At 38.2% G+C, this 26,014-nt stretch overlaps 1 protein-coding gene across 1 annotated transcript in view; it reads right to left on the bottom strand.

The window, feature by feature from the left end:
* Positions 1-26,014, bottom strand: part of DYNC2LI1 (dynein cytoplasmic 2 light intermediate chain 1) — a 42,366-nt gene that overhangs the window by 3,572 nt on the left and 12,780 nt on the right. Inside the window, exons 3-12 of the mRNA XM_045445885.1 lie at positions 24,818-24,852; positions 21,887-21,956; positions 20,027-20,115; positions 14,201-14,387; positions 13,203-13,271; positions 12,518-12,595; positions 8,030-8,106; positions 7,360-7,430; positions 4,100-4,197; positions 3,658-3,750 (exon numbers count right to left, since the gene is read on the bottom strand). Of these exons, the coding sequence (XP_045301841.1) occupies positions 3,658-3,750; positions 4,100-4,197; positions 7,360-7,430; positions 8,030-8,106; positions 12,518-12,595; positions 13,203-13,271; positions 14,201-14,387; positions 20,027-20,115; positions 21,887-21,956; positions 24,818-24,852 (867 nt within the window). The remainder of the gene's footprint in view (positions 1-3,657; positions 3,751-4,099; positions 4,198-7,359; positions 7,431-8,029; positions 8,107-12,517; positions 12,596-13,202; positions 13,272-14,200; positions 14,388-20,026; positions 20,116-21,886; positions 21,957-24,817; positions 24,853-26,014) is intronic.

The raw sequence follows: 26,014 nt of genomic DNA, 5'->3' as shown, positions 1-26,014 counted from the left end.
GACAGTATATCCTTTGTGGTATTATCATTTTCAAAATTTCTGGACAATTCTGTAAATTCTTACAATTAGGTTTTTCTAGAAATGTAGTCTTCAGTGTTTCTGTGTAGCCTAAGCAACACTTTAGAGATCCACTTCTTAAAGACGAAATTACATACTATATATACATATAAATTGTCTTTCAACTATTAAATGGATTTGTCATACTTTATTTAAAAGTGATCTTATTTTTTGTTTCCTATTTGTCAAAACTGTTGAAGTCAGCAAAATATCTGTATTTAAAATGTATATATCCTTTGACCCAGTGCTTGTACCTTTCAAAATGTGTCTCACAGAATAATAGAGAAGAGTGCAAGAACGTAAACAGAAGGATATTCACTGCACTGTGTATATTGGCGCACACATGAAGGCAACTTTCCCAGTAAGGGAAGACCTCAGTGCTCATTCGCACATGGCTTCATGGGCATCCGGCAAAAGTAACAGCAGTCCTATGTGTCACACGAAGAAAGCAGATCGGTGGAGAGAGGATAGGATACTTCCACTTTCTATGTTATATACTTCTATGTCTTTTGAGGGTTTTTTTCCCCACCACCAAGTATATGTTACTTTGACAATTCATAAAATCCAGTATGGGTGGATACCCTGCATGAGATGATTGATATGCAAAGGGATCATCCCTAAGGGGATTGCCTCCTGGCCTCTTGTTGTTCCTTGTCTCAATAACTGTACAAAGATTATTTCAGATGAGCGAAAAGTGGTTACTCTACAAGATAAGGCAACCACTGCCCTTTGGCTAACATAATTGAAGTTCACAGTTCCTATGAAAAGAAAATTCCATTCTCATTTTCAGAAAAACTGCAGATTGTCTCTTTCATACCTGTACTCAAGTTGTTTCAATTTAAATGTTAAAACTTTTAAAACTGAAGACTTAGTGTTTAGATCACAACTCCAAAGTAGTCTTTACAGCTTGGTTTTTTGTTTTTTTTTTTTTTTTAAAGGAAATTAATTCAGTTCATCAGTTATCAAAGAGTTCAAAGATGTTTAACTCCCAAGGAATAAACAGAAATCAGTTATCTTGTTTTTAACTGCAAGCACTGAATTATTTTTACCAATGGTAAGGGTGAGGACATTGTTTAAAATTCTTTGCTAGAGATACCTCCCTTCTGCAGACAGCAAACTGAGAGAAGAATTGGGCTGGTCACACAGGTCATGTCAGGGAAAATAAAGAATGACTGGTGTGATACACAACTCACCATATCCACAAGACCTTCAGTACTGCTGTCATAGGAATTCAAAATAATATGATGCTTTAAAGGAAGAACAAGTAAGATTTTCCTTACACTGCAGTTCTTCACGGCTACTTTAGAAAGCCATTTTAAAAGTGAACACAAAACTAAGAAAGGTTTTCAATTTGTCTCAAGAACCTCTAAAGTTTTAAGGGCGCCTGGGTGGCTCAGTCGGTTGAGTGTCCAACTTTAGCTCAGGTTATGATCTCACAGTTATTGGGTTTGAGTCCCATGTTCAGGGTCTGTGCTGACAGCTTAGAGCCTGGAGCCTGCTTCAGATTCTGTCTCTCTCTCTCTCTCTGACCCTCCCCTGCTCATGCTCTGTCTCTGTCTCAGAAATAAACATTAAAAAAATAAAAAAGATGTGGTATATACACAGTATTACTCAGCCAAAGACAGAATGAAATCTTGCCATTTGCAACAACATGGATGGAGCTAGAGAGTGTAATGCTAAGTGAAACAAGTCAGAGAAAGATAAATACCATATGATTTCACTCATGTGGAATTTAAGAAATGAACAAAGGAAAAAAACTGGGGCTGTAGTTAAGCGTCAGACTCTTGATTTCAGCATAGGTCATGAGCTCACGGTGAGACTAAACCCTGAATGGGGCATTCTAGTGACAGTGCAGAATCTGCTTTAGATTCTTTCTCTCCCTCTCTCTCTGTCCCTCTCCCCACTCACACTTACTCTCTCAGGATAAGCTTAAAAAAGAGCAAGAAAACAGCAACGTGAAGAAAGAGCTGAGGACAACTGGCTAGATTTTCACCTAACAGACGAATTCTTTCATAGGCTGTGTTAATAGTGAAGAATGCTAGGTATTGTGGGGTTGCTTTCCAGCTCCACTCCAAATTCCTTCGGTTTTAGGTCCGGGAAGATGGATCTGAATGTAAAAAGTCATGATGCTGAGAAACATCCCAGCCCTTTTATAATACCTGTGCATATAAATGTAATAAAAGAGATCAAACTATGTGACATAAACATAACAACAGCAGTTAAGTCATTGACTCCTAGATACTAATTCACGATGACTTCCAACTAATCTTTAGTCAATTGCACACATAATAAAGGTTACATGAGGTCATCTGTTTCTACATCATGCATCTCACTTTGCTACAGCAATGAAACCCTCTATTCATGACACAGTTTTCAAAAGTCTTGTGGACTATGTTTAAATAAAATGCTTTGCTTTCTTATTCTAGGGCCCCTGAAGGTGAAAGGCTAGTGCTGAGAAAATCACTCTGGTCACTGCTCCAGTGGATGGTTGTGTTCAGGTTACACAGCAGTGTGACTGTCCCGAGTGACACAGCACTACAAATCCCACCTGAGAGGTTGTTAGGGCATCCCATTTATAGTGCCTACTTGTGTAAGGTTGGATTCTGCACAGTGTCCCACTTTATCAAACCAGAAGGAAATCTAAGAAAATCTAAGTATTGGGTCATGATGAATTTACCAGCTTCTGCATTCTTACATGACTTGTGTATCACAAATGGTACTAGCTAGGCATATATGTAACTCCATCTTTTTTTAATGTTTGAGAGAGAACGAGCAGGAGAGGGGCAGAGAGAGGAGGAGACCCAGAATCTGAAGCAGGCTCCAGGCTCTGAGCTGTCAGCACAGAGCCGAACGTGGGGCTCGAACTCACAAACCAGGAGATCATGACCTGAGCCAAAGTCAGACGCTTAACCAACTGAGCCACCCAGGTGCCCCATTCAGTGTCCATTTTTAATCGCTTTCCTGGGAGATCCTATGTTTATGTGGTTTCAGACTGGATAGTTCTGAGTTTTTCTGGTACAAGAAAAGTTTTAAGTTTGTAATGTTTTAACAAAAAACAAAACCTTTTAAACAATCCCACAAACAAAAGCATATTATGAAACTGTCTCCCCAACAGCAAGGTAAGAATCACTACCCCTCTTCAACATAAAGTAAACGGGAGAATCCAAAAACAGTATGTGAACATTACGTCATGTCTCGGTGCTGGAATGGCAGGTGGTTTAAATTCCTTCTTTGTGCACATCAGAATTTTATTGTTTTATAGAGTGAAGATGTGCTATTTCAATTTTATTATTTTTTTTAATGTTTATTTTTGGAGAGAGACAGAGTGTGAGCAGGGTTGGGGCAAGAGAGAGAGAGACATTTTAAAGCAGGCTCCAGGCTCTGAGATGTCAGTACAGAGCCCAATGTGAGGCTCAAACTCATGAACTGTGAGATCATGATTTGAGCCAAAGTCAGACGCTTAACCAACTTAGCCACCCAGGCACCCCTCAATAATTTTAAAAGTAAAAAACAAACATTAAATGAGAAAAATCTATGTAATTCCAGATGTATTTTGTGATAAAACTCAAGATGCAATAAAATAAGTGTTTAGGATAATACCTGATCCTTCTGCATTCTCATTTCGTCAACTTCTCTTTCAGCATACTGAGGGTCTCTTGCGGGGTCCTTGGTGTCTTTTAGTGTGTTGATACTCTGAAATTACAATTCGAGTCATTTCATGCCCAGACCCCCAGTGACTACTGCCTGCCTCAGCCAGCCATTGGGGCCCATTCAAATTCTACCAGGCCCTCTCCCACCCCTCTCCTTCTAGCCACTATCTCTCCCTCTCAGGAAGCCTGCAAGCTGCATTTGAAAGTGGAGTGGGAGCTATGTCTTGCCCACCTTTTAAGTCCCAGTGCCTTGTGTACAATAGACTTTTGGCACATACTTGATTTTTGAGCATGTGAATAGAAAGCAAAGTAATCATAATAAACTCAGGAACACTTCCCAATAACTGAGTAGTGCAAAAAAGTCTTGCTTTAAAAGAACTAGAAATCTATACCTTTGGTGGAAAGACCCTTTCATACACTTTTTTCCACAATTCCATTGGTGAACGGGCATGAAGCTTTCCAATGTCATTATCGGGAACAGGAGGAGATCCTAGAATTGGAAGTTGTACTCCAAATGACTGCACTGATTAAAACTTGACAAACTATCATAAAACAGATGACACTTAGAAAAGCATAAATCCTAGATCAGTCATTTCCCTTCTCCCTAACATAGCCGCTATTAAAATTTACCCCAACACAGTATAGCAAGACCACTTGCCCAAGATTCTAGCACCAGAGGAAGAGGAGACAAGAGTAATGAGTCAACCGTGATTCTTTCCCCACACGTACACTGGTGTCCAGCAAAAATACTGAGTTTGGTATTCTCATGTGTTTGTGAATTTGTATGTAAACAGACTGTCTTGCATGCTACTCATTAGAATGCAAATTGGGACAACTAATTCGGGGAAGTAATTTGGCACTACTACCTCCTATGTAAATACAGAAAAAAGTCGTATGTTATTACCCAGAAACCCGTTTTTGGTGTTTAACCCAGAAACACCTCCACACACGTATTAACAGTTTCACACTGCACCATCATTAGTGTTCGTGAAAAATTGGCCACAACCAAACTGTCCATCAGTAAAGGCATAGTAAACTAAATTATGCACAGCCATGCTCTGTAACTGTGTCCAGCAGTCAAAATACCAAACAGACCTAGCTGTGGCACTATTGTGGAAAAACCACTAACACACATGGAGTAGAAAAGGAAACTTTAAAAATAATAGAGAATGATATAATTATGTTCAAACAAATAGTTTTTTCTACAACATTCACACATATAGAAAAGTGGTCTGGAAGTACCCATATCAAACTTGATTCTTATGTACTGTTTTAACATTTTATGATGAGCACGCCTTTATGTATAGATTATATAATTCAATTTGAAAAATTGCTGCCACTTCTTGGCAGTTGTCTACAATGTTGAGATTTCTAATTCTTTCTCTTCTACCATCTACATTGTTGATCTTTCAGTACCTCTTTACCACTTTGGTGGGAAAGACACTAATGCGATCCACCAATCTAATTCAGCTTTCCTAAGTTTCTGTTTGTCCTCATTTGTGTGTGTGTGTGTGTGTGTGTGTGTGTGTGTGTGTGTGTATGTAGTAAGTTCTATACAATTTTATCACCTTTGTAGGTAAACATCCAGTACCTCAGTTAAGATACTTACTGTATAGTGCCATTGTTTCAGGATCCTATGTGTTGGCCTTTTATAACCACACCACTCTCTTCCCAATCTCTTCTACCTCCCCACCTACCGTCCTGTCCCTAACCTCTGATCACCATTAATCTTTCCTCCATTTCTAACATTTTTTTCATTACAAAAAATTTAAATAGAATCCTATTGTGTAGAACCTTTCCTGATTGGCTTTTTACCCATTCAGTATACACTTGGATTAATCCAAATTACTGTGTGTATCAACAGTTTGTTCCTCCTTTTTGCTGAGTAGTATTTTATTGTATGGATATACCATACCATAGTACATAGTTTTAAACAACATCTCTGCTTGTTTCTAGTTTGGTGCTACTACAAATGAAGCCACCGTGAATATCTGTGTACAGATTTTAATATGAACATAAGTTTTAATTTCTCTTAAATGCCCAATAATGCAATTTCTAGGTCATATGGTAGGTGCATGTTTAGTTTTATAAGAAACTGTCAAACTGTTTCAAGAGTGAAAACTACCATCTGACATTCCCACCAGCAATGTGAGTATCCAGTTTCTCTGTATCCTTGCCAGCATTTGGCATTGTCACTATTTTTTGTGAGCTATTCTGATTAGCAAATTGTGGCTTCAATTTGATTTCCCTAATGATTAAAGATATTAAACATCTTTTCATATGCTTGTTTGCCATTTCTATATCCTCTTTGGTGAGATGCCCGCTCGTATCTTTTGCCTATTTTTTAGTTGGATTCTGTTTTTACCATTAAGTTATATATTCTAGATACTAGTCCTTTGTCAAATATGCAGTTGAAAATATTTTCTCCCAGAATGTGGCATGTCTTTTTATTCTTTTCAAGTGGGATTTTAAGAGCCAAAATTTTTAATTTTCATGAGGTCTAAGCTCCATGATTTATTTTACATCCAAGTTAGTTAGCATGTAGTGCAATCATGATTTCAATAGAATCCAGTGATTCATCCCCTACATATAACACCTAGTGCTCATCACAACAAATGTCCTTAATGCCCTTTGCCCATTTAGCCCATCCCCCCCCCAAACCCCTCCAGTAACCCTGTTTGGTCTCTATATTTGAGAATCTCTTATGTTTTGCACCCTCCCTGTTTTTTAAATTCAGTCATTCTTGTTCCTTGTCCAACCTCCAGCTATTTACAGGGGCATTACCTGGCAGTACGTACCGTGATTCTCACCGCTAATGAAATTAAGTCTTTGTGATCACTCATTAACCACCTCTATTCTTTTCATTCCAATTCAATCTATAATTTCATTACAAAGGTCTACATTTGAAGTCCAGTCAACTTTAGTAAGAGTAATAGGTGATGGGAAATAAAAAAGAAAACTCCTATCTACTAGAGTGTTAAAACCAAACTTCTAGCTACAGAGTAGAAGTTTGCTAGGGCCCAAACCTCCACAATGAAAATAGCTTCTGTGGGAAGATAAGGAGCTTGATTATATAAACTCTTACAATTCTTTTCGCAAAAAACAAAACAAAACAAAAAACCAAAAAAAACTCTTTTCACTTCATGAGCCTAACATACCCATACGTTTAGGAAATATATCCCATTATTTTTGAAGCAAGCTATTTTCATAATGAAGAATTAAAGCATACATAATTAGTACAACTGTTCTTTTTTGGTTTATCCAACACTGGAATCTCATATTTTTCATCACTGCCCATAATCTGTAGCTTTGAATTTCCTGACCACTCTATGTTTCTGGTTTTCTTCTACACCCAACAAGCTAAAATTTAAAAATACCTGGAAATCAGCAAGGGAAAAGAAATACATGCAAATTTTTTAGTGAACTAGAAATCCAAAACCAGTCTCTTATGTGCAACATTCCTTCCATCCCAAATATGTCAATGTGATGCATGTTGCATCAATACCGTGTATACAAATGAACGCATAAGAAATAACAGCAATGATAATGAAATCAGAAATGGTGGTATGTTGGAGATGAAGTGAACGTAGGGTAGGATAAAAATCAATAAGCAATTAAAAAAAGATTGAACAATCTTAATAAGTTCACCAACCTATTTGACTTAAAGAATCCAATCCTGCTGTGATAAACAGTGGTTTATTTTGATCCACACATATTGATTTGCTACATGGATAAGAAGAAAAAAGAGTCTAATTTAGTTTAGCAATCGAATATCCTGCCATGCTCTACTGTAAATACAAGAGCCAGGTTTTATGTCTAGCTACTGGTGAGAGAGCACACTGCTCCTAAATGAGTGAATATCAATTTAAATTATTTCAAATATTAAAGTCTGGCATTAATAAAGGCTTTATGGGGGGAAAAAGTGACAGATGCAAATTACCTTAAATGACAACCAAGAAAAGGAGCAAGTTTAAGAAAAATGTACATACTACAATTATCAATTCAATTTCTATAATCAATATAAGAAAATGATAATACAGGGAAAGCTACTAAGATTACAGAAATAAAAGAAATCAGGGAAACAAGGGTAGTAGTATGATTATTTTATTCTAATCTTTAAGCATTACATAACATTTTAGTTATAATATTTGAGAAATATTTAACATAGAAAATGAGAAATAATATGAAATTATTTCTCTAAGAAGAGCCACCTGGAGGCCCTTTCCTATCAAGAAACAAAAGCCTGATATGAGCAATAATCAGAGGAGATTATTATTGGCAAAAAATAATAAAAAGATATAAAAAATCTATTTTAACAGTACCTTCTGTCAATGCCAAATGCTAACTGGTTGATAACTCCACGTATTTTTAGTAATAGAGCTTCTGATTTACTGGTAAACTAAAAAAAATCAGGAGAACAAATTATATGCTCTGCTTTCAGATCACAGAAACAGGTAAAATAAATATGGCTTTGAACACGTGCAAATTGCAGACAGAATTACTATTTATTTGCCCAACACACACTTGTTTGAGTAGACAAAAAACCTGAATAAAGGAAAATAAAGAAGTCTCAATAAATTTTAACTCGCTCTTCACATTTTATGAGTGCATGATACGGAAGGGACTGGTGTTTATGCACTGGTCATTTCGGCTACTCCCACATATGGCTCATAACTATTGCCCAAATGCAATCTGGTTGGTAGAAAATAGAAGGTTTACATCATAAATAACTTTTCCATCCAAGGGCATAGTACTGTCTTCCAAAAGGCCAACATGGAGGCTACAGACTAATTCAACAATACTGATAGTCATTAAAATGATCATTTAACTTTTCAGAATTGCCTTTGAGCCTGCAAAACAAGTTCCTGGAAATTCTCAGTGGTGGTATATAACTAGAGTGACCATAACCAGAACACTTCAGAGAATGAAAGGGGGTGGGTACTATTAATAATTAAGTTGAGGGGGGCGCCTGGGTGGCTCAGTCGGTTAAGCGTCCGACTTCAGCCAGGTCACCATCTCGCGGTCCGTGAGTTTGAGCCCCGCGTCGGGCTCTGGGCTGATGGCTCAGAGCCTGGAGCCTGTTTCCGATTCTGTGTCTCCCTCTCTCTCTGCCCCTCCCCCGCTCATGCTCTGTCTCTCTCTGTCCCAAAAATAAATAAACGTTGAAAAAAAAAAATAATAATTAAGTTGAGGGGCGCCTGGGTGGCTTGGTCGGTTAAGCGTCCGACTTCGGCTCAGGTCATGATCTCACGGTCCGTGAGTTCAAGCCCCGCGTCGGGCTCTGTGCTGACAGCTCAGAGCCTGAAGCCTGTTTCAGATTCTGTGTCTCCCTCTCTCTCTGCCCCTCCCCTGTTCATGCTCTGTCTCTGTCTCAAAAAATAAATAAACGTTAAAAAAAAATAGTAATAATTAAGTTGAGACATCAGGTGAAAATCAGGATATGTGGTTGGTTACCCTACAAATCTTTTAAGACTAGATTTGTTTTTTGGAAATACCAAAAGTTACTCAGCCAAATAAGAATAGTTAACATGTATGCAAGTGGGAAAAACAACCACGAACCAAAATGACATGGAATTTTATAAGGCAAAGAAATCAGTTTTCAGGATAAGATTCATTCTGGATTAAGAACAGACTCTCTCCGGGCACCTGGGTGGCTCAGTCGATTAAGTGTCCGACTTGAGCTCAGGTCATGATCTCACAGTTCGTGGGTTCAAGCCCCGCGTTAGGCTCTGTGCTGACAGCTGGGAGCCGGGAGCCTGCTTCAGATTCTGTGTCTCCCTCTCTCTCTGCCCCTCCCCCACTCATGCGCTCTCTCTCGCGCGCGCACGCTCTCTCTCAAAAATAAAATAAAATAACAAAATAATAAAAAAAAAGAACAGGCTCCCAGGCAAATTATTCATGTGAATATATAAAATTTAATACATTGACTTTTCAAAATTGAAATAATTTTAATACTTCCTTTGAAAGAAGGTTTAAAAGTATAAAAACTAACTGAATTTTTAAAACACAACTTCATGATGATCATGATGATGATGAATATGTGTGGAAAGGAAAATACCTCATCACAAACGTATTTCATAGAACTAACTGTAGGGCTGGGAGGACATGAGAAGTTTTCTGACTCAACTTCCCTATCTGCTGCGTCAATTGCCTTGAAACATCCTCCTCAAATAGCTGTAGAGCCTCTGCTTGTATCAACTCAATGGGAACTCATCACCTCCCAAAGCGGTTCATTCCGTTTTCAGATAATGGTAGGATTAGAGAGTTCTTTCTTATTTTGATCTAAACTCTATTGATTCCTTGTTCTTGACTCTAAGAGAGCAAAGAATATACCTATTCCCTCTTCCATGGAACAGTCCTTTGAATATTTAAAAAGCATTATCACATTCTAGATGATTTGATCCTCCTCCTTATATATCACATTTTTACATCTCCAGCCATCCTGGCAGCTCTCCACTGAATCTGGTCCTACCTCTCAATGTTTTTCTATTTTTATTTTTAATAACTTTATTAGATTGCTCATAATAGTGAATCCATTTTCTTGACTGAATTTTTTTTTAAAGGATCTGGCAATCTTGTAAAGCAACCCCAAACTGTCCTCCTTGAAGTGAAACTGAAAGATGGGGCTTTGAAACTTTGGCTACTGTCTTCTTGGTCTGGGAAGCTAGACAAGCTGTATGGTTCTCTTGATGGTCTAGAAGTGCTCCTCTAACCCAACCTCTCATCCCTCAGGCTTACTGAAAGCTGAGATGAAGCCTTTCTCAAATCCGTTCCCTAGAAAACCCTGATGATTTAGGGCCATCTAGGCCTGCTGGGTCCTGCCTTAGTCTGACTTCATCTAAATTTGTACCCTTAAGACCAGACTGGGCCCTGACTGATCATCAAGTGTGATCTGCTCTCAAAGAAAGAGATTTCCCTCAGCTAACTAACCAGATCTGTGGGGCTTTATCTTGTGGTAAAAATAAGAAACTACAAGATCCATCGTCTTTGCTTCTGTATCTTGGAGGAATCATTCATTTTTAAACTCCCATATCTTTTTGAAATAGTAAAAATAAGTATTTCTAGGGCGCCTGGCTGGCTCAGTTAGTAGAGAATGCGACTCTTGATCTCGGGGTTGTGAGTTTGAGCCCCACATTGGGTGTAGAGATTACTTTAAAAAAATTAGGCGGGGCGGAGGGGCGGGGCTAGGTGCCTCAGCTGATTAAGCGTCTGACTCTTGGTTTTGGCTTGGGTCATGATCTCATAGTTTCGTGAGCTTGAGCTCTATGTTGGGCTCTGCCCTAGCAGCACAGAGCCTGCTTGGGATTCTCTCTCTCCCTGTCTGCCCCTCCCCCGCTTGTGCTGTCTGTCTGTCTCTCTCTAATAAATAAAAACTTAAAAAAAAATTAGGGGTGCCTGGATGGCTCAGTCGATTAAGTGTCTCTTGATTTCAGCTCAAGTCATAGTCTCACGGTTTGTGGGATCAAGACCCACATCGGGGTCAGCGCTGACTACATGGAGCCTGTTTGAGATTCTCTCTCCCTCTCTGCCCCTCCCACACTCACGCATGCATGCTCTCTCAAAATAAATAAACTTTTTTAAAAAACTCTAAAAAAGAGTACTTCCAAAGTACTCTGTCAATTTAATATGTAAGCAGATATAGTATAAACATAAAAGGTACTGAGTTTCAAGAAAATACACAATGCAATTTATTTGGAGTATTCTGAAAAGTATAAAATGTTACCTTTAGTCATAATATACTACCCATGAAGGCTAGGGGCTAGCCCATGTAGTCTCCCGCTTCCCCTGAGCACTTTCATTTAGGGGGAAAAAGAAACCATTCAAATGGGAAGATACTATTTCTTTTAAATAAAAGTGCTTTTATATCTTACTGCATTAAAGGGTATCCTTTATCCTTTGGTCCTGCTGTGGAAGGTAATGATAACAGTTATAATAAGCAACATTTATTCAGGAACACTTTGTTTCAGGCACTGTGGTGAGCATGTCACGTTACTTTCTTTTATCCTCACAACAACCCTATGAAGAAGGCACTGTTTTTGTCTATTTTACCCTGTTGGAGACTGAGGCTTAAGTGAGATTATGTGACCAGTCTGAGATCACACATCTAGAAAGTGGTTGCCCTCAGATTCAAACCCAGGCAGCAAGACTCCCGAGTTCATGTTTTTAACTTCTACAACAAAGAGCGGTGCTTTTTTTTTAAGTTTAAAAAATAATATTTTGTTAAGGGGTTCCCCCCCCCCCTTTTCTCTTAGGAAAATACAGATTCTCGGGGCACCTGGGTGGCTCAGTCAGTTAAGCGTCCAACTTTGGCTCAGGTCATGATCTCACGGTCCGTGAGTTCGAGCCCCGCGTCGGGCTCTGTGCTGACAGCTCAGAGCCTGGAACCTGTTTCAGATTCTGTGTCTCCCTCTCTCTCTGACCCTCCCCTGTTCATGCTCTGTTTCTCTCTGTCTCAAAAATAAATAAACATTAAAAAAAATTAAAAAAAAAAAAAAAAAGAAAATACAGATTTTCATTCTTAAGGGGAAACTAAAAATGAGTAAGTTAATAGCCAGTTTATCTCTTTAAGATGGACTGGGGCTTATGGGCATAAGCAACTGCTCCAAAGACATGGAAGGCCATCTAGCAAAGGGTGTTCTAGAAATACATTATCAAACACTGTAACAAGAGGGTTTGGGGGCAATGGGAAAGGAAAGGAGGGGATTATGTGCATTAGTAAAAGCATTAGTATGTATAACTGTGCATCAAGTTGCTAACCTTTCTAAATTTGGTGCTGTCTACTCAAGCCAAAGGGTAGGAAAGGTACAAACCATTAATGATGCTCCATAATAATGTGCAACAAATCGAAGTGTCTTGCATATAACCTTTCTCTTCTCAGAGTCAAAATCCTGAAGAAATACATTATTAAAAAGAAAAAAGTTGAGAGAATTAAATATCTGTAGCAGGAAGGTACAAATTATTAAGTGTGGAAATAGATGATTTTTTTTTTTTTTTTGGAACGTACTCTGAGGAGTAGGATTCCATTACCTTGATATTTGTTTCTATAGAGAGTTGAACAATAGCTGCGGCCTTCCAGAACCATAGCTGTCAGATCTTTCCTTGTTTAAACATGTAGCTCAACAGAACTGAGATATGAGCACACATTTTATAGTGTGGAATACCCTAGGGATTCTCTGACAAGCAAAGATAAGAAGAAACCAATTTTCTGCTTTCTTCAATTTAAAAGTTGGGGAGGAAGTCCTTTCCCTCAGTGACTGGGTGAAATATTCAGTTTCTTGAGCTACCTTATCCCCATTCTACTGCTTCATCCCCAGTCCACTGTATTTATTGTTCTTTACATATTTTCACTTTCCCAACTATAGCCTCTTTTCCAGGTCTTTAAGATGTGTGACTCCTTGACCTCTCCCTTCCAGAGTCATTGTTCTCATTTCACTATTATTTTTGCTCCTGTCCCAAGCATAAACAACCACCTTACCTAGAAGTGGAAAAGCTTACCTGAAAAATATCATATTTACTTCCAATTATGACCAGAGGTATCGGAAATGGGTCGACTAATTCACGATCCTGTTAACAAACATATGTCATTGATTTATTGTAATTAACTGTTTAATACGATGTATTCAGCAAATTCTATTTACTTCCAAAAATACACCTTTTTAGTCTCTTCGTAGATGTTGACTTTGTTTGCTTGACATGTTCTAATATTTAACTTCTACTAAGTTATATTTCTCAAGTGTAAAACTAGAAATGGCAGTTCCCTAAGTTACCATCATGTTCTGTCCTATTCTCTTAAATAACATGCCATCTTCCCGTTTTTGTTTCTTACTATTTGGTATTATCTTTTGTTGCTATAGCATTCACACTGCATAGATGTGAACCATAAGCTGTTACTTTTGTCCTGATATTCGTGATGTAAAACACACTCATATAAACCCTGGACAATGCCAAATACTGCTGTGGGTTTTCCAGAAGATGATATTCATGACTGTATTTAAAGGACCTGTGTTACCATCATTGCAACTTTGTAATTTTATTAGTTGTCAGAGGATCAAAGGACATGGAATATGGGACAGATACCAAATGAATGTAAAGCAGAGGGTGGCGAGAAAGGCTGTTAAAACTCTACTCCTTGCTTAAATGTGTAGCTTCATCTAGTTTTGCCAGGTGAGTTTTTGTACAGTCTGTTTTTTTATCTTCATTTTATAGAGATTATAAAATCAATATCAAACTACTACTTCACCCTCTTTCTTTTGATTGGTATAACATGCCGTAACAGTCACAGTGGATGTCTACCAAGAAGACATAAGACATCTTTCTCCTGGTTTTGCTCTCACTGAGGTTTTATCAAATTGCTATAATTTTCCAGTGAACAAGTTCATCTACATCAAATGAATTTCCAATCACGCATAAAAATCTCAGCAAGTTGTTTGTGATGTTGTCTTTAGCTATGTATTGGGCTAAGGATTCCGGGAATAATCCCAACAGCAACTCACCGGATGGTCCTTCTGCATATTACTCCATATCCTCTGTCTCATCTCAGAGGCTGCTTTGGAATTTGTCTTCCCCAGTTTCATTATCATTTTATCTACATGGCTTTTCATGGCTTGCAACAGATTTTCCATGGTGGGCCAAAGGTCATTAGGTTTTGAAAGATCCAGAACAAGAACAATAGAAAATGTCCTAAAAAACAAAAACATCTCTTAAAGAAGACCCACAATAATTACTGTTTTGAAACCCTATTATACTGAAATTTATTATTTAAGAACACTACAGCTTAAGGAAAATATAAAACAGCAATTTTCTAAGAAAACACACACACACACCCTCCAAAGTCATAGCCTTATTTTTTCTTTAAATGTGTTTATTTTTGAAAGGAAGTGTGAGCGGGGAGGGACAGAGAGAGGGGGACAGAGGATCTGAAGTGGGCTCTGCGCTGACGGCAGTGAGCCTGATGCGCGGCTCAGACTCATGAACATTAAGATCATGACCTGAGCTGAAATGGGACACTCAACTGATTGAGCCACCCAGGCACCTCCAAAGTTGCAGCCTAATTTATTCCAGTGCTTTTCTCTAGTGGTATTTAAATGTTACAACCACCAGTGGCACTGAAGGTTTCATTTGTACTGATAATAATCCAGTTCAAAGAATCTGCAAGCAGTTGGGTTCAACAGTGTCATGTTTAGATCTGATTTCACTGTATGCGCCAGAGAAGGGAAGCAAAAATAGTAAGAGCAGCAGCAGCAACACACCATTAGGTGAAGAACAGATTTACTGATGGACTCAGCCAGCGGACTATGTCATTTATGCCATCTTCACAACAACCCTTCCTGGAAGATGCTATGATGTCCATTTTATGGATTGGAAAGCTGAGACACAGGTTCATATGACTAGTAAATTGTAGAGCTGGAGATCCAAGGCCACACGTTTCTGCCATACTGTGGTGCCTCTCTGAAAGCACACCCCTGACCACCACACACACCACTGCCACTGCCACGTGAATGTGTACCTGTGTTCATGTGAGTCCAACGTAAATCTAAACTCAGCAACAACAAACCGGTTTAAAAATGGGCAAAGGACTCAAATAGACATTTCTCCAAAGAAGATGTACAGATGGCCATCAACATAAGAAAAGACGCCCAACATCCCTAATCATTACAGAAATGCAAATCAAAACCGCAATGAGATGCTACTGCATACCCATTAGGATAGCTATGGGAAACCAAACCCAAAACAAAACAGTAACAAGTGTCGGTAAGGATATAGAGCAATTGGAGGCACCCAGGTTGTTCAGTCGGTTAAGCCTTTGATTCGGATCTCATGGTTTGTGGGTTCGAGCCCCACATCAGACTCTGTACTGACAGTGCAGAGCCTGCGTGGGGTTTCCTCCCTCCCTCTCTCTCTGCCCCTCCCATACTCATGGGTGTCTCTCAAAAAAAATAAGTATTTTTTAAAAGGATAGAGATTGAAACCCTTGTGCATTGCTGGTGGGAATGTAAAATGTAAAATTCCTACTGTGTTAAACAGTATGCTGGTTCCTCAAAAAATTAAACATAGAATTACCATATGATTCAGTAATTCCACTTCCAGGCGTATTTGAAATCAGGGACTCAAGCAGACATTTGTACACCAGTGCTCCTAGCAGCACTATTCACAACAGTCAAAAGGTGGAAACGACCCAAATATCCATCCGTGGGTGAATGCATCAACATAATGTGTTATATACACACAAAAGAAGATCAGTGGAACATCCTTACAAAGGAAAGAAATTCTAACGCAGCCTACAACATGGGTGAACCTGGAAGACATTATGCAAAGTGAAATAAGCCAGGCTCAAAGGACAAGTATTACATGATTTCATTTACAGGAGGTACCTAGAGTGGCCAGATTCATAGAGACAGAAAGTATAAAGATGACTGCCAAGGGCTGGGGAAGGGGAAAGTAGAGACTTATTAATTCACGGGGACAGAGTTTCAGTTCAGGAAGATGAAAAAGTTCTGGAGATGGATGGTGGTGATGGTTGCACATCAATGCGAATATACATAGTGTCAATAAACTGCACACTTAAAAATGGCTAAAATGATAAATGTTACGATATTTTGTCAAAATAAAAAATAGATCTAGGACTATTTCAGAAAGTGGTCATAATAAGCATGGAGAGCCATAACCATGGGCTACTGTATCCTCGATCAACAGGACAAACATCCTCCTAGTATGTGTAGCAAGGAATTATAATACCTGTTAGTTATTTTATAATATTGTCAGTTATTTTGCTCAGTTTGAGCAAACCAGCTATTTTGTGTAATTGAAGCGAAACAGTACTTTACTATATAGGTGTCACTTCAGAAAAGAGTCTTTTAGACAGTAATTATCAGGATTTTCTATAAAATTAGTGTGCCATTAAACTGTCCAGCCAATCATATCTACATCATTTCAATAAACTCATAATAGCTTTGCTTGACTATAACAAATAATATATATTTCTTAATAGTAAAGAAATCAATTTTATTTCAGAGGTTTGGTATGGTTAAATGCTTTTAAAAAACGACTGGTTTCACTTTTTCTTATTGTGGTAAGATGTATATAACATAAAATTTATCATTTTTCCAAATGAAAAATAAAAAATTTAAGTGAAAACAAGACAGAATTCTCGACTTTTTTCCAAGATTAAAATTTGTTTCCATTGCACTGGAAACACTTGTGTTACCTTTACCTTCATAGCAGATGACAGCTAACTTTTTTTTATATGAGTGTAGTTGACACAGGATGTCACATTAGTTTCGGGTGTACAACTTAGTAATTGACAAGTGTCTACATGATGCTGTGCTCACCACAAGTGTAGCTGCTATCTGTCCCATTACATCGCCATCACAATATCATTCACTGTGTTTCTTACGCTGTGCCTTTTATTCCTGTGACTTACTCATTCCATAACTGGAAGCCAGTATCTCGCACCCTTTGCCCGTTGTGCCCAGCCCCTACCCACTTCCCCTCTGGCAACCATCAGTCTGTTCTCTGTATTTACAGGTCTGATTCTGCTTTTGGTTTATTCTCTTTATTTTATTTTATTTTATTTTATTTTTAATTTTTTTTTTTCAACGTTTATTTATTTTTGGGACAGAGAGAGACAGAGCATGAACGGGGGAGGGGCAGAGAGAGAGGGAGACACAGAATCGGAAACAGGCTCCAGGCTCTGAGCCATCAGCCCAGAGCCTGATGCGGGGCTCGAACTCACGGACCGCGAGATCATGACCTGGCTGAAGTCGGACGCTTAACTGACTGCGCCACCCAGGTGCCCCTATTTTATTTTTTTAATTCCATTTATGAGTGGAATCTTATGGTATTTGTCTTTCTCTAATTTATTTCACTTAGCATACCCTCTCGGTCCGTCCATGTTGTCTCAAATGGCACAGTATCATCCTTAAAAAAAGTTTTTTTAAAAAACTCAACAGCTCTTTAAACAGGGAATGAAACCACAGGAAATGCTCCATTACAGATTATCTAAACTCTGTTCAATGTATTTATAATTATTCTATGAACAATCATTTTAAAGATAAACAGTATCTAATAGCATTTGGCAATATTATTTTTCTCAAGTTGCTAGGCTTTGTCCAACACAAGGAAGTTAATTATGTGTCAGATTGATTCCAGTCACAAAACACTCTTGAGATTTGCAACATTAGGAGTGAAATGTTCTTCATGAATTTCTTAACCACTCAGCAACCTACTTTGGACGCAGGCCTACTGCTCCCCTTCCCTCTGTTCATCAAAACCTTGACCTCCCCTCTCTCCTAACGCAAGCTGTGGCTGCCCTGGGGTAGAACCAGGGGAATAAAGACCCAAGAACTCACAAAGTGAGGCAGTAAAGAAGCTGTGCAGGGGCACTTGGATGGCTCAGTTGGTTGGGCCTCCGACTTTGGCTCAGGTCATGATCTCATGGTTTGTGAGCTCAAGCCCCTCGGCGGGCTCTGTGCTGACAGCTCAGAGCCTGGGGCCTGCTTTGGATTCTGTGTCTTCCTCTCTCTCTCTGCCCCTCCTCTGCTCATGCTCTCTCTCTCTCTCTCTCTCTCTCTCAAAAATAAACACTAAAAAAAATTTTTTTTAATAAAAAACTAAAGAAGCTGTGCAAAAATGTGGCTTCTTGCAGAAACCAGAATTTCCACAAGGCCATCAGGTGCAAAGCCTCTTGGGCCAGAGGAAGTGAGTGACAAAGTCAGGGCCAGAACTGAAGCCAGCTCAGAACCCAGATAAGAGCAGCTCCCAGCCATTTTCACTCCTTTCTGCCCCTGGACACACTGACTGGCAGCTCTGGTTCCTCAGCAACTCCCATCCTTGCCTTCTCTCAACCACACCACCAGGAGTGGTCCTAACTCCCAGTGGCCTCAATTATTTTTCTCTGTTAAAGGAGGACAAACGAAAATCAATATAGCCGTAAAATTCCATGTTTCTGAAAAAGTATGTCAGGGGCATATGGTGGTTACAAATGAAAAAGAAAGATCTAAACATATATATAAAACATCCCAAATCTGTACAAAGTATATTTATAATGTCATTTTTTAAAGTTTATTTATTTGAGAGAGACAGAAAGAGTGCACATGTATGTGGAAGGAGCGGAGAGGCAGAGAGAGAGAGAGAGAGTGAGAGTGAGAGAGAGAGAGAGAGAGAGAGAGAGAGAGTGAGTCCTAAGCAGGCTCCACGCTCAGTGCAGGACCCGACATGGGGCTTAATCTTAGGAACTGTGAGATCATGACTTGAGCCAAAATCAAAAATCAGTCGCCTAACTGACCCACCCAGGCGCCCCCATACAATATATTTATAAATGCTGAAAACACTGAAAGAACTACCTCGGCATGTTAACAGTGGTTATTTCTCAGGTGATTAAGGGCGCTCTTACTTTCTTCAAACCTTTCAACGTTTTTCCAAGATTTCTACATGAACATATACGGCACTATTTTTATAGTAAGTAAAAGACAGTAAATTAAATTTATTTAAAAGAAAAAATATCGCTGAAAAAATAAAGCCAACATTATCTGTACCCAACTAGCTATGGAAAAACAATTGCGTTAACCGGAAACAATTCCATACCCTAAAGATCTAAGTGGCTGAAATGTAACAAATAATAGCGCAGCCCTTTGTATTTGGTCCAGGCAGCAGCAATGGTTTGTGTTAAACTCTGACAAAAGTAAGATCTTTCAGATGTAAAAATCTGTTTTCCTTGGCTGAGACACATTCCCAGGAACACTGTGAGAAATGTCACAATTTTCCACATCTGATTTGGCCAACATGTGGGAGTCATTGTCAGGAAACGCCACCAAAGAGTTTGAGGTTTTCCCCAAGTTTCTATTTCTTTTCGGTCAGCAAATAGACTTTCTCCCTCCGCAAACTCATTGTTCCCTTGGGTGAAGCTTCAACAGTACTAATTAGCATTAAATTCAAAGGTAGACTTACCATATCCAGCTGAAGAAAAAACTCAGGGTTGAATCAGCTTACACTTGGATGGGTATTCAAAAGAATTAAGCTTTTCAAATTCATGTTTGCCAAGTGAATTCATTGCTCAAGTGTTATTTGACATACTTTGTTTGCAGGCTTGCAAAATATGTTACTGGTTGGAATGCCAGCTGTCAGCACAGGCCAGAACCCTGGTTCTTTTAAAATCTCTTTGAAAGCATTATACTTTAAGCACATAGAAAGGAAGAGAGTATATACCTTCAGCAACAGAAAACTGTCCCCCCAAATTCCGATTCCTGAAAGCCTACTCATATTCATCCTGTGGACACCACTGGGTACTTACTAACAACCGTTCCTGGATCTGGCTCACTTACCGTAAGGTGTCACTTGTGATGGGTATGCTGATTAAGTCCAATAAAGAGGTCCCTCCACCTAGTTCCCAAAAGTGAGCAATATCTTTTGGCTGAAACAAACAAACAAACAAACAAACAAACAAACAAAAACAGGCATTTTTCACATTAAATTTTTAAAATCTTCTTTGAATGTTAAGTACTTCTTACGCCTCATTAACATCAGTCAGTAATAATTATGGATACAAAATACTGTAGTCCTCAATAAACCTTGGCAATCAAAACTTTCCCCTTTCTCTGTCCCATCCCTCAAAACGCACCAAAACATCTATGCCAAAAAACAAAGATGAAACATTAACATGGTAGGTGGGGAACAAGAAGAGACTGAACAACCGATTCCCTTTTTATAGGATTCTTTAAGTATTAGGGGAGTGAAACAGTGAGGCAGCCACGTGGCTTGGGAATACGACCATCTATTCCATGACAACTTTCTTGGACGACTAGCTAATTGCATCTCTGCTTCCATCCTGCTGCTGAGGAGCCTTCGGTAACACCACGATTGTGGGAGGAACTAACTGCTTCCACTTAGAACTCAGGGAACATGAAATCTGAGAAAGACATGGATCTTCCAGAATGAATATGGAAAAGCCCAACTTGCTAGCACAAAGTGTTAGAGAAAATAGGTGAAGAAAAATCACCTTTTTAATATATCTGTTGCCATGAACTTGGAAGAGATAGTCATTGAAGAAAGTTTTAGATGAATATATAGATTTTTGGCAAATTATTATCTCATACTCACTAAAATTGTTTTGCTGTTGATATTTGAATATTTGCTGTTGATATCTGAATTATAAATGTTCGTGGGGGAGGCAGTTTTGCATTGGAAAATCCCCCTTGATTCACAATTTGACGAAGGGCAGTTCTTAGAGCTCTTCTCCACAGTGAAGCAGTGAAAGCAGTTTCAGCATTTCCAGTGAAAAGGGCAATCTCATTTATAGGTCATCACTCATGTCAAAATTCACGTGAGTCACAAACACAGAGTTCTCCCACATCTCAATATACTAATGTTTTTTCTTTTCTTTTTAACCTCACAGTTTTAATAATGAACTTTCACTGACTTATCTAGAAAGCAGCAACAGGCAATGTTAACTCTTACACACTAATGATCAAACATTTGGACTAGATCGATCTGTAAAAATCTGCCTGTGTGACAGAAGTGGGGCCTTCTGTTATAGACGGTTCTTCCCTACACCTAACTCTATTTAAGAAAAGACCTTTTCATGGGAGAACTCCAAAAGAGGATTCTATTTTGAATGTTTTTATCCTTCTAACATACACCGTGCACTCTCCTTCCGTTCTGAATAATCTCCAACTTTCCTCTGAAGAGACACTCTAGTGAAAATAGGGCTGTAACAAATTAGGGCCTCAGTCTCAAGTAGTATTACTAACTTCAAGATATGTTTGTAAAAATGCTAAGAATTTGGACTTTGAGTAGTACATTTTCATAAATATTCTACAAGTCAAACTCCTATTTTTCGCAGATTTTTTGGGAGACAGGATGTAACTCACAATATTATTCCCACTTGAAAGAAGAAAAAGCCACATTAACACAATTAATATAAATATGTCCAAAAACTGTAAAATAAAGTTACAAAGGAATCTTATTCCACATTTTAAGACACAACAAATGAGACGGCTAAATTATTTTCCTATTCAGGTTGCCTTCATGCCTTCATGAGTTGAATCTGACTTAAAAGCACATAGCTATGAAGTGTACAACTGGATATGTTTATTGATTACAGATAAGATGAAAATATAAAACAAAGTCAGCATCATTACTTCTCCATCCCCAGGCACAGCAATATCACTTAAGAAGACACTCACTATATTATGCCCTTTTGTTCTTCTTCCATATGTATATTCCAAAGCTAAGGTTGGTTTTGGTGGCTCATCCCTGCACAATAAAGACAGATAGTATTACCATCATGGGTTTTCTTTTTTCTTTTCTTTTTTTTAATGTTTATTTGTTTATCCTGAGAGAGAGAGACAGCACTAGTGGGGGAGGAGCAGAGAGAGAGAGAGAGAGAGAGGGAGAGGGAGAGAGGGAGGGAGAGAGAGAGAGGGAGAGGGAGGGGGGGGAGGGAGAGAGGGAGGGAGGGAGGGAGAGAGAGAGAGAGAGAGAGAGACAGAGAGAGAGAATATCTCAAGCAGTCTCCATGCTGTCAGCACAGAGCTGGATGCAGGGCTCGATCTCACGAAGTGGGAGATTGTGACCTGAGCCAAAGCCAAGAGTTGGACGCTTAACCGACAGGACCACCCAGGCGCCCCCATTATGGGTTTTCTTATGCTATCATATTACCCAATTCATTTTTGCTTTCTCTTAAAAATGTTAATCTATTAGTAGAAAAGTTACTTTGTGGAATAGCACTGAAGTAAAAATGATAAAAAATTTGATGTAAAAGACAAGCCCTCAAAAAACCATCTTCGAGGATTTTTGTCACAGCTGCAAGGATGACTAATGGCACCGACACAATGTCGTAGTCCTTACAGGCACTGTTGGAGCGAGTGGAGAATGGAGTGCAGCTGGCAATGCTGGTGGCCATGTTAGGGGAAGCTCTTGGCATTCAGGTCATGTGGGGAGCACTTATACCAGGTTTTGCTTGGCCTCAATGTGGGGAGCTGTGAATCTTATGATTATCAATTTAATGGAGATATCAACAGACTTTTTGCAATTCTTTTATTTTTTTTAATGTTTATTTATTTTTGAGAGAGAGAGGCAGAGTGTGAGTGGGGAAGGGGCAGAGAGAGAGAGGGAGACACAGAATCTGAAGCAGGCTCCAGGCTCCGAGCTGTCAGCACAGAGCCCAATGCGGGGCTCGAACTCACAAACCATGAGATCATGACCTGAGGCCAAGTCGGACACTAAACCAACTGAGCCACCCAGGCACCCCACAATTCTCTATTTTAAATCCCAGCCCAAACATGGGCATCATTTAACTAGCGAGAGCTGCAAACTAACAAATGACATCAACAAGTCCTAAAAACTGACAAATGGTTTGATTAATTATTTACACTGCAGCTTACATTGTTTGGTAAACAGCTTTATTGTATATATGTACTTATTTACTTCAATTTTTTATAGTACAAATGTGTATCGTAAATTTACCTTTGTCACCATTTTTCAGTGTATGGTTCAGTAGCATGTTAAGTATATTCACCTTGTTGCACAAACTCTAGAACTTTTTCATCTCGCAAAACTGAAAGTCTATACCCATTACACAATAACTCGCCATTTTCCCCTCCCTCCAGACCCTGGCAAACACCATTCTACTTTCTGTTTCTGTGAATCTGACTGCTCTGAGATATATCATATAAATGGAATCATACAGTATACATCTTTTTGTGACTGGCTTATTTCACTTAGCATAATGTCCTCAAGGTTCATCCGTGTTGTAGCACGCGTCAGAATTTCATTCCTCTTTAAGGCTGAATAATATTGGTATATATCTTTTTAATGTGGAGAAGAGAATTTTTAAATTTGTGATTTATATATTTATCTTTATTAAATATCTTGCATATCATCCCTACATATATATTTTTTGATACATATATAGAATATTTGGTTATATTTGCTTTTATAAAAGATACAAATTTTCTTTTATGAAACAAAATGCTACTCTTAAGACAAAATTTATAAGCTCTGATATTCAATGTATAATAGAACTATTTTTTTTTTCCAAGTAAACTATCAAGGAACTGAAATGAAGAATTTTCAGTTCAGTGTTATATTTCAAAGTATTTCATCCTAAGCTGATGTTGTGTTAGAGAACTTGTTTGTAGAAAGAAACACATATGGTCAAAAGAGAGCCATGATTCCAGGGGATGGAAATATGATGCAGGTGTCACTATGGATGGTTCTTCTAAGAAACAATTTTGTTGGTGAAAGGAATTACACAAAGTCAGGATTCTATTATTTGAATTCTTTACTAGTATTTTTCAAATGGATGACGTTTCTTTAATGTGACCTTGAGACAAAATTACATCTATTTTGATATTTTTTTGGAGAAGTTATAAGAAATAGGTATTGGAATGAAGGGAACAAGCAGTTTCCTGCAATATCCTAAATCATAATCCTAAATCTTAATCTGATGACCATATAGGTTAGGAAGTATAAGAAACAAATGATAAAAAGTACAGTTTGAGGATCAACACTGTGCTTCAAAAATGTTTCCACGAGCAATTTAAAGATTATAATTAATGTTCAGATAATAATGGACTAGGTAAAATAGAAGTAAATCAAATACCAGAGTAGCACAGCCAAAAAGCAGCCAAGTACTATCGGAGTTACGTCCGTTGCTTCCCCATATAAAGGGAAACTCAGCATTAATCCTGTATAATTTTATTTATTTACTTTTGCTTATTGTTGGTTTTATCTTTAAAGGAGATTTTGGCGCTCCTGGGTGGCTCAGTCAGTTAATCGTCTGACTTCGGCTCAGGTCATGATCTCACGATTGTGGGGTTTGAGCCCCGCATCGGGCTCTGTGCTGACAGCTCAGAGTCTGGAGCCTGCTTTGGATTGTGTGTCTCCAGCTCTCTCTGCACCTCTTCTGCTCATGCTCTGTCTCTCAAAAAACAAATAAATGTAAAAAAAAAATTTTTTTTTAAGGAGATTTTAAAGGCCATACAAAGAATTCACTAAGAAGTTATTGTTTGAATCTCAAAATTATTCACGTTCCCAAGTCTTTCAGAATTTAACTTGCCCTGTATAATTAGAATAAACAAAAAATATAGTCTAAAGGTTAACATAACACTCACCTGTCGAGACACCTTAGGATAATAGTAGTCTTTCCCTGGAAATAGAAAAAAAAAAAAAAAGAATACTGTGTTAATGTCACCCATATGTAAAATTTTGTTATTCGTAATTGTGGCCAAAAATAGCTTTTAATCACTCGAATGATAAATTACCTGGAAACTAGAAACTTTCAGAATTGTTCCTAAGTTTGATAAGTAGAAAAAGTTAACTGTCAACTTTCCATCACGGTGTAACTACACTGCTATTATTATAATTATGAAGTCCTGCAGATGACAAATACTAGCAAATCATACCTCACTTTAGTGGTCAACTTGGCAGCTGTCTGAAATTTTCTCTCTATTCATCAATGCTAATTACTGGTTAAGCAGATGATTAGTGTCTTCTAAAATGTTTTAATTCCAATTGTTGAAGTGGAAATAAAGAAAAAAGGTAACACACAAATAAAGGACATATTGCAAATATGTTCAAAGTAGGCAATCCAAATACTGGGTTAGAGTATTTTTTGTCTGTCTTTTTATTTGTAGAGAAGGTACTCGTTCTAAGTTTTTTGTTAGGAGTCAGAAAATATAGGTTCTGGGCATCTCTACCACACGAAAGTTAACCTCACATTTTAGCCAGGGACTGGCTCAGTGGTTTAATCACACTTTCTTTTTTTTAATAGTAAAACTTAAAAACAAAAAACAAGCCAAAAAAAGATCTCTTACAAGAAAACAGATAAAAGAGGAGAAGCAGGGAAAGCTCTAATGGAGGAAGCTGCTGGGTTCCAAGGAAAATAGTTTGGAAAATGCCGGACTGACAAAAACACAGACCATTTGACTAGTAGGTTTTTTTCCTAAAACCTTTAATTTTTTTACCAAAAGAAAAAGATGATCACAAATAAATTACTCTGGATTATATCTGGGATATGATCAAATTGAATGACTTTTTTTTTAAATAACGGGAAACATAAATAATTGGAATACAACCAAAAATGTATATTACTGAAGGATGTTTGCTGGCAGGTATTCTTTCAAAGTGAAAAACAAGAAATAACCTAAATTTCCCCCCAATGGGGATTGGCTAATTTAATTATGACAATCCTTATAATGAAATAGCATGCAGCTGTTAGGAATGATGATCTAGGAAGATACTTATTGACATAGTAAAACATTTATGACAGATTAGCATAACTCTGTTTTCAATTTTAAAATATCTTTTCC

This window comes from Leopardus geoffroyi, chromosome A3 (genome assembly GCF_018350155.1).
Source record: "Leopardus geoffroyi isolate Oge1 chromosome A3, O.geoffroyi_Oge1_pat1.0, whole genome shotgun sequence".
In the NCBI taxonomy this organism is placed as follows: domain Eukaryota; kingdom Metazoa; phylum Chordata; class Mammalia; order Carnivora; family Felidae; genus Leopardus; species Leopardus geoffroyi.
This window is presented reverse-complemented; position numbering and strand designations above follow the sequence as displayed.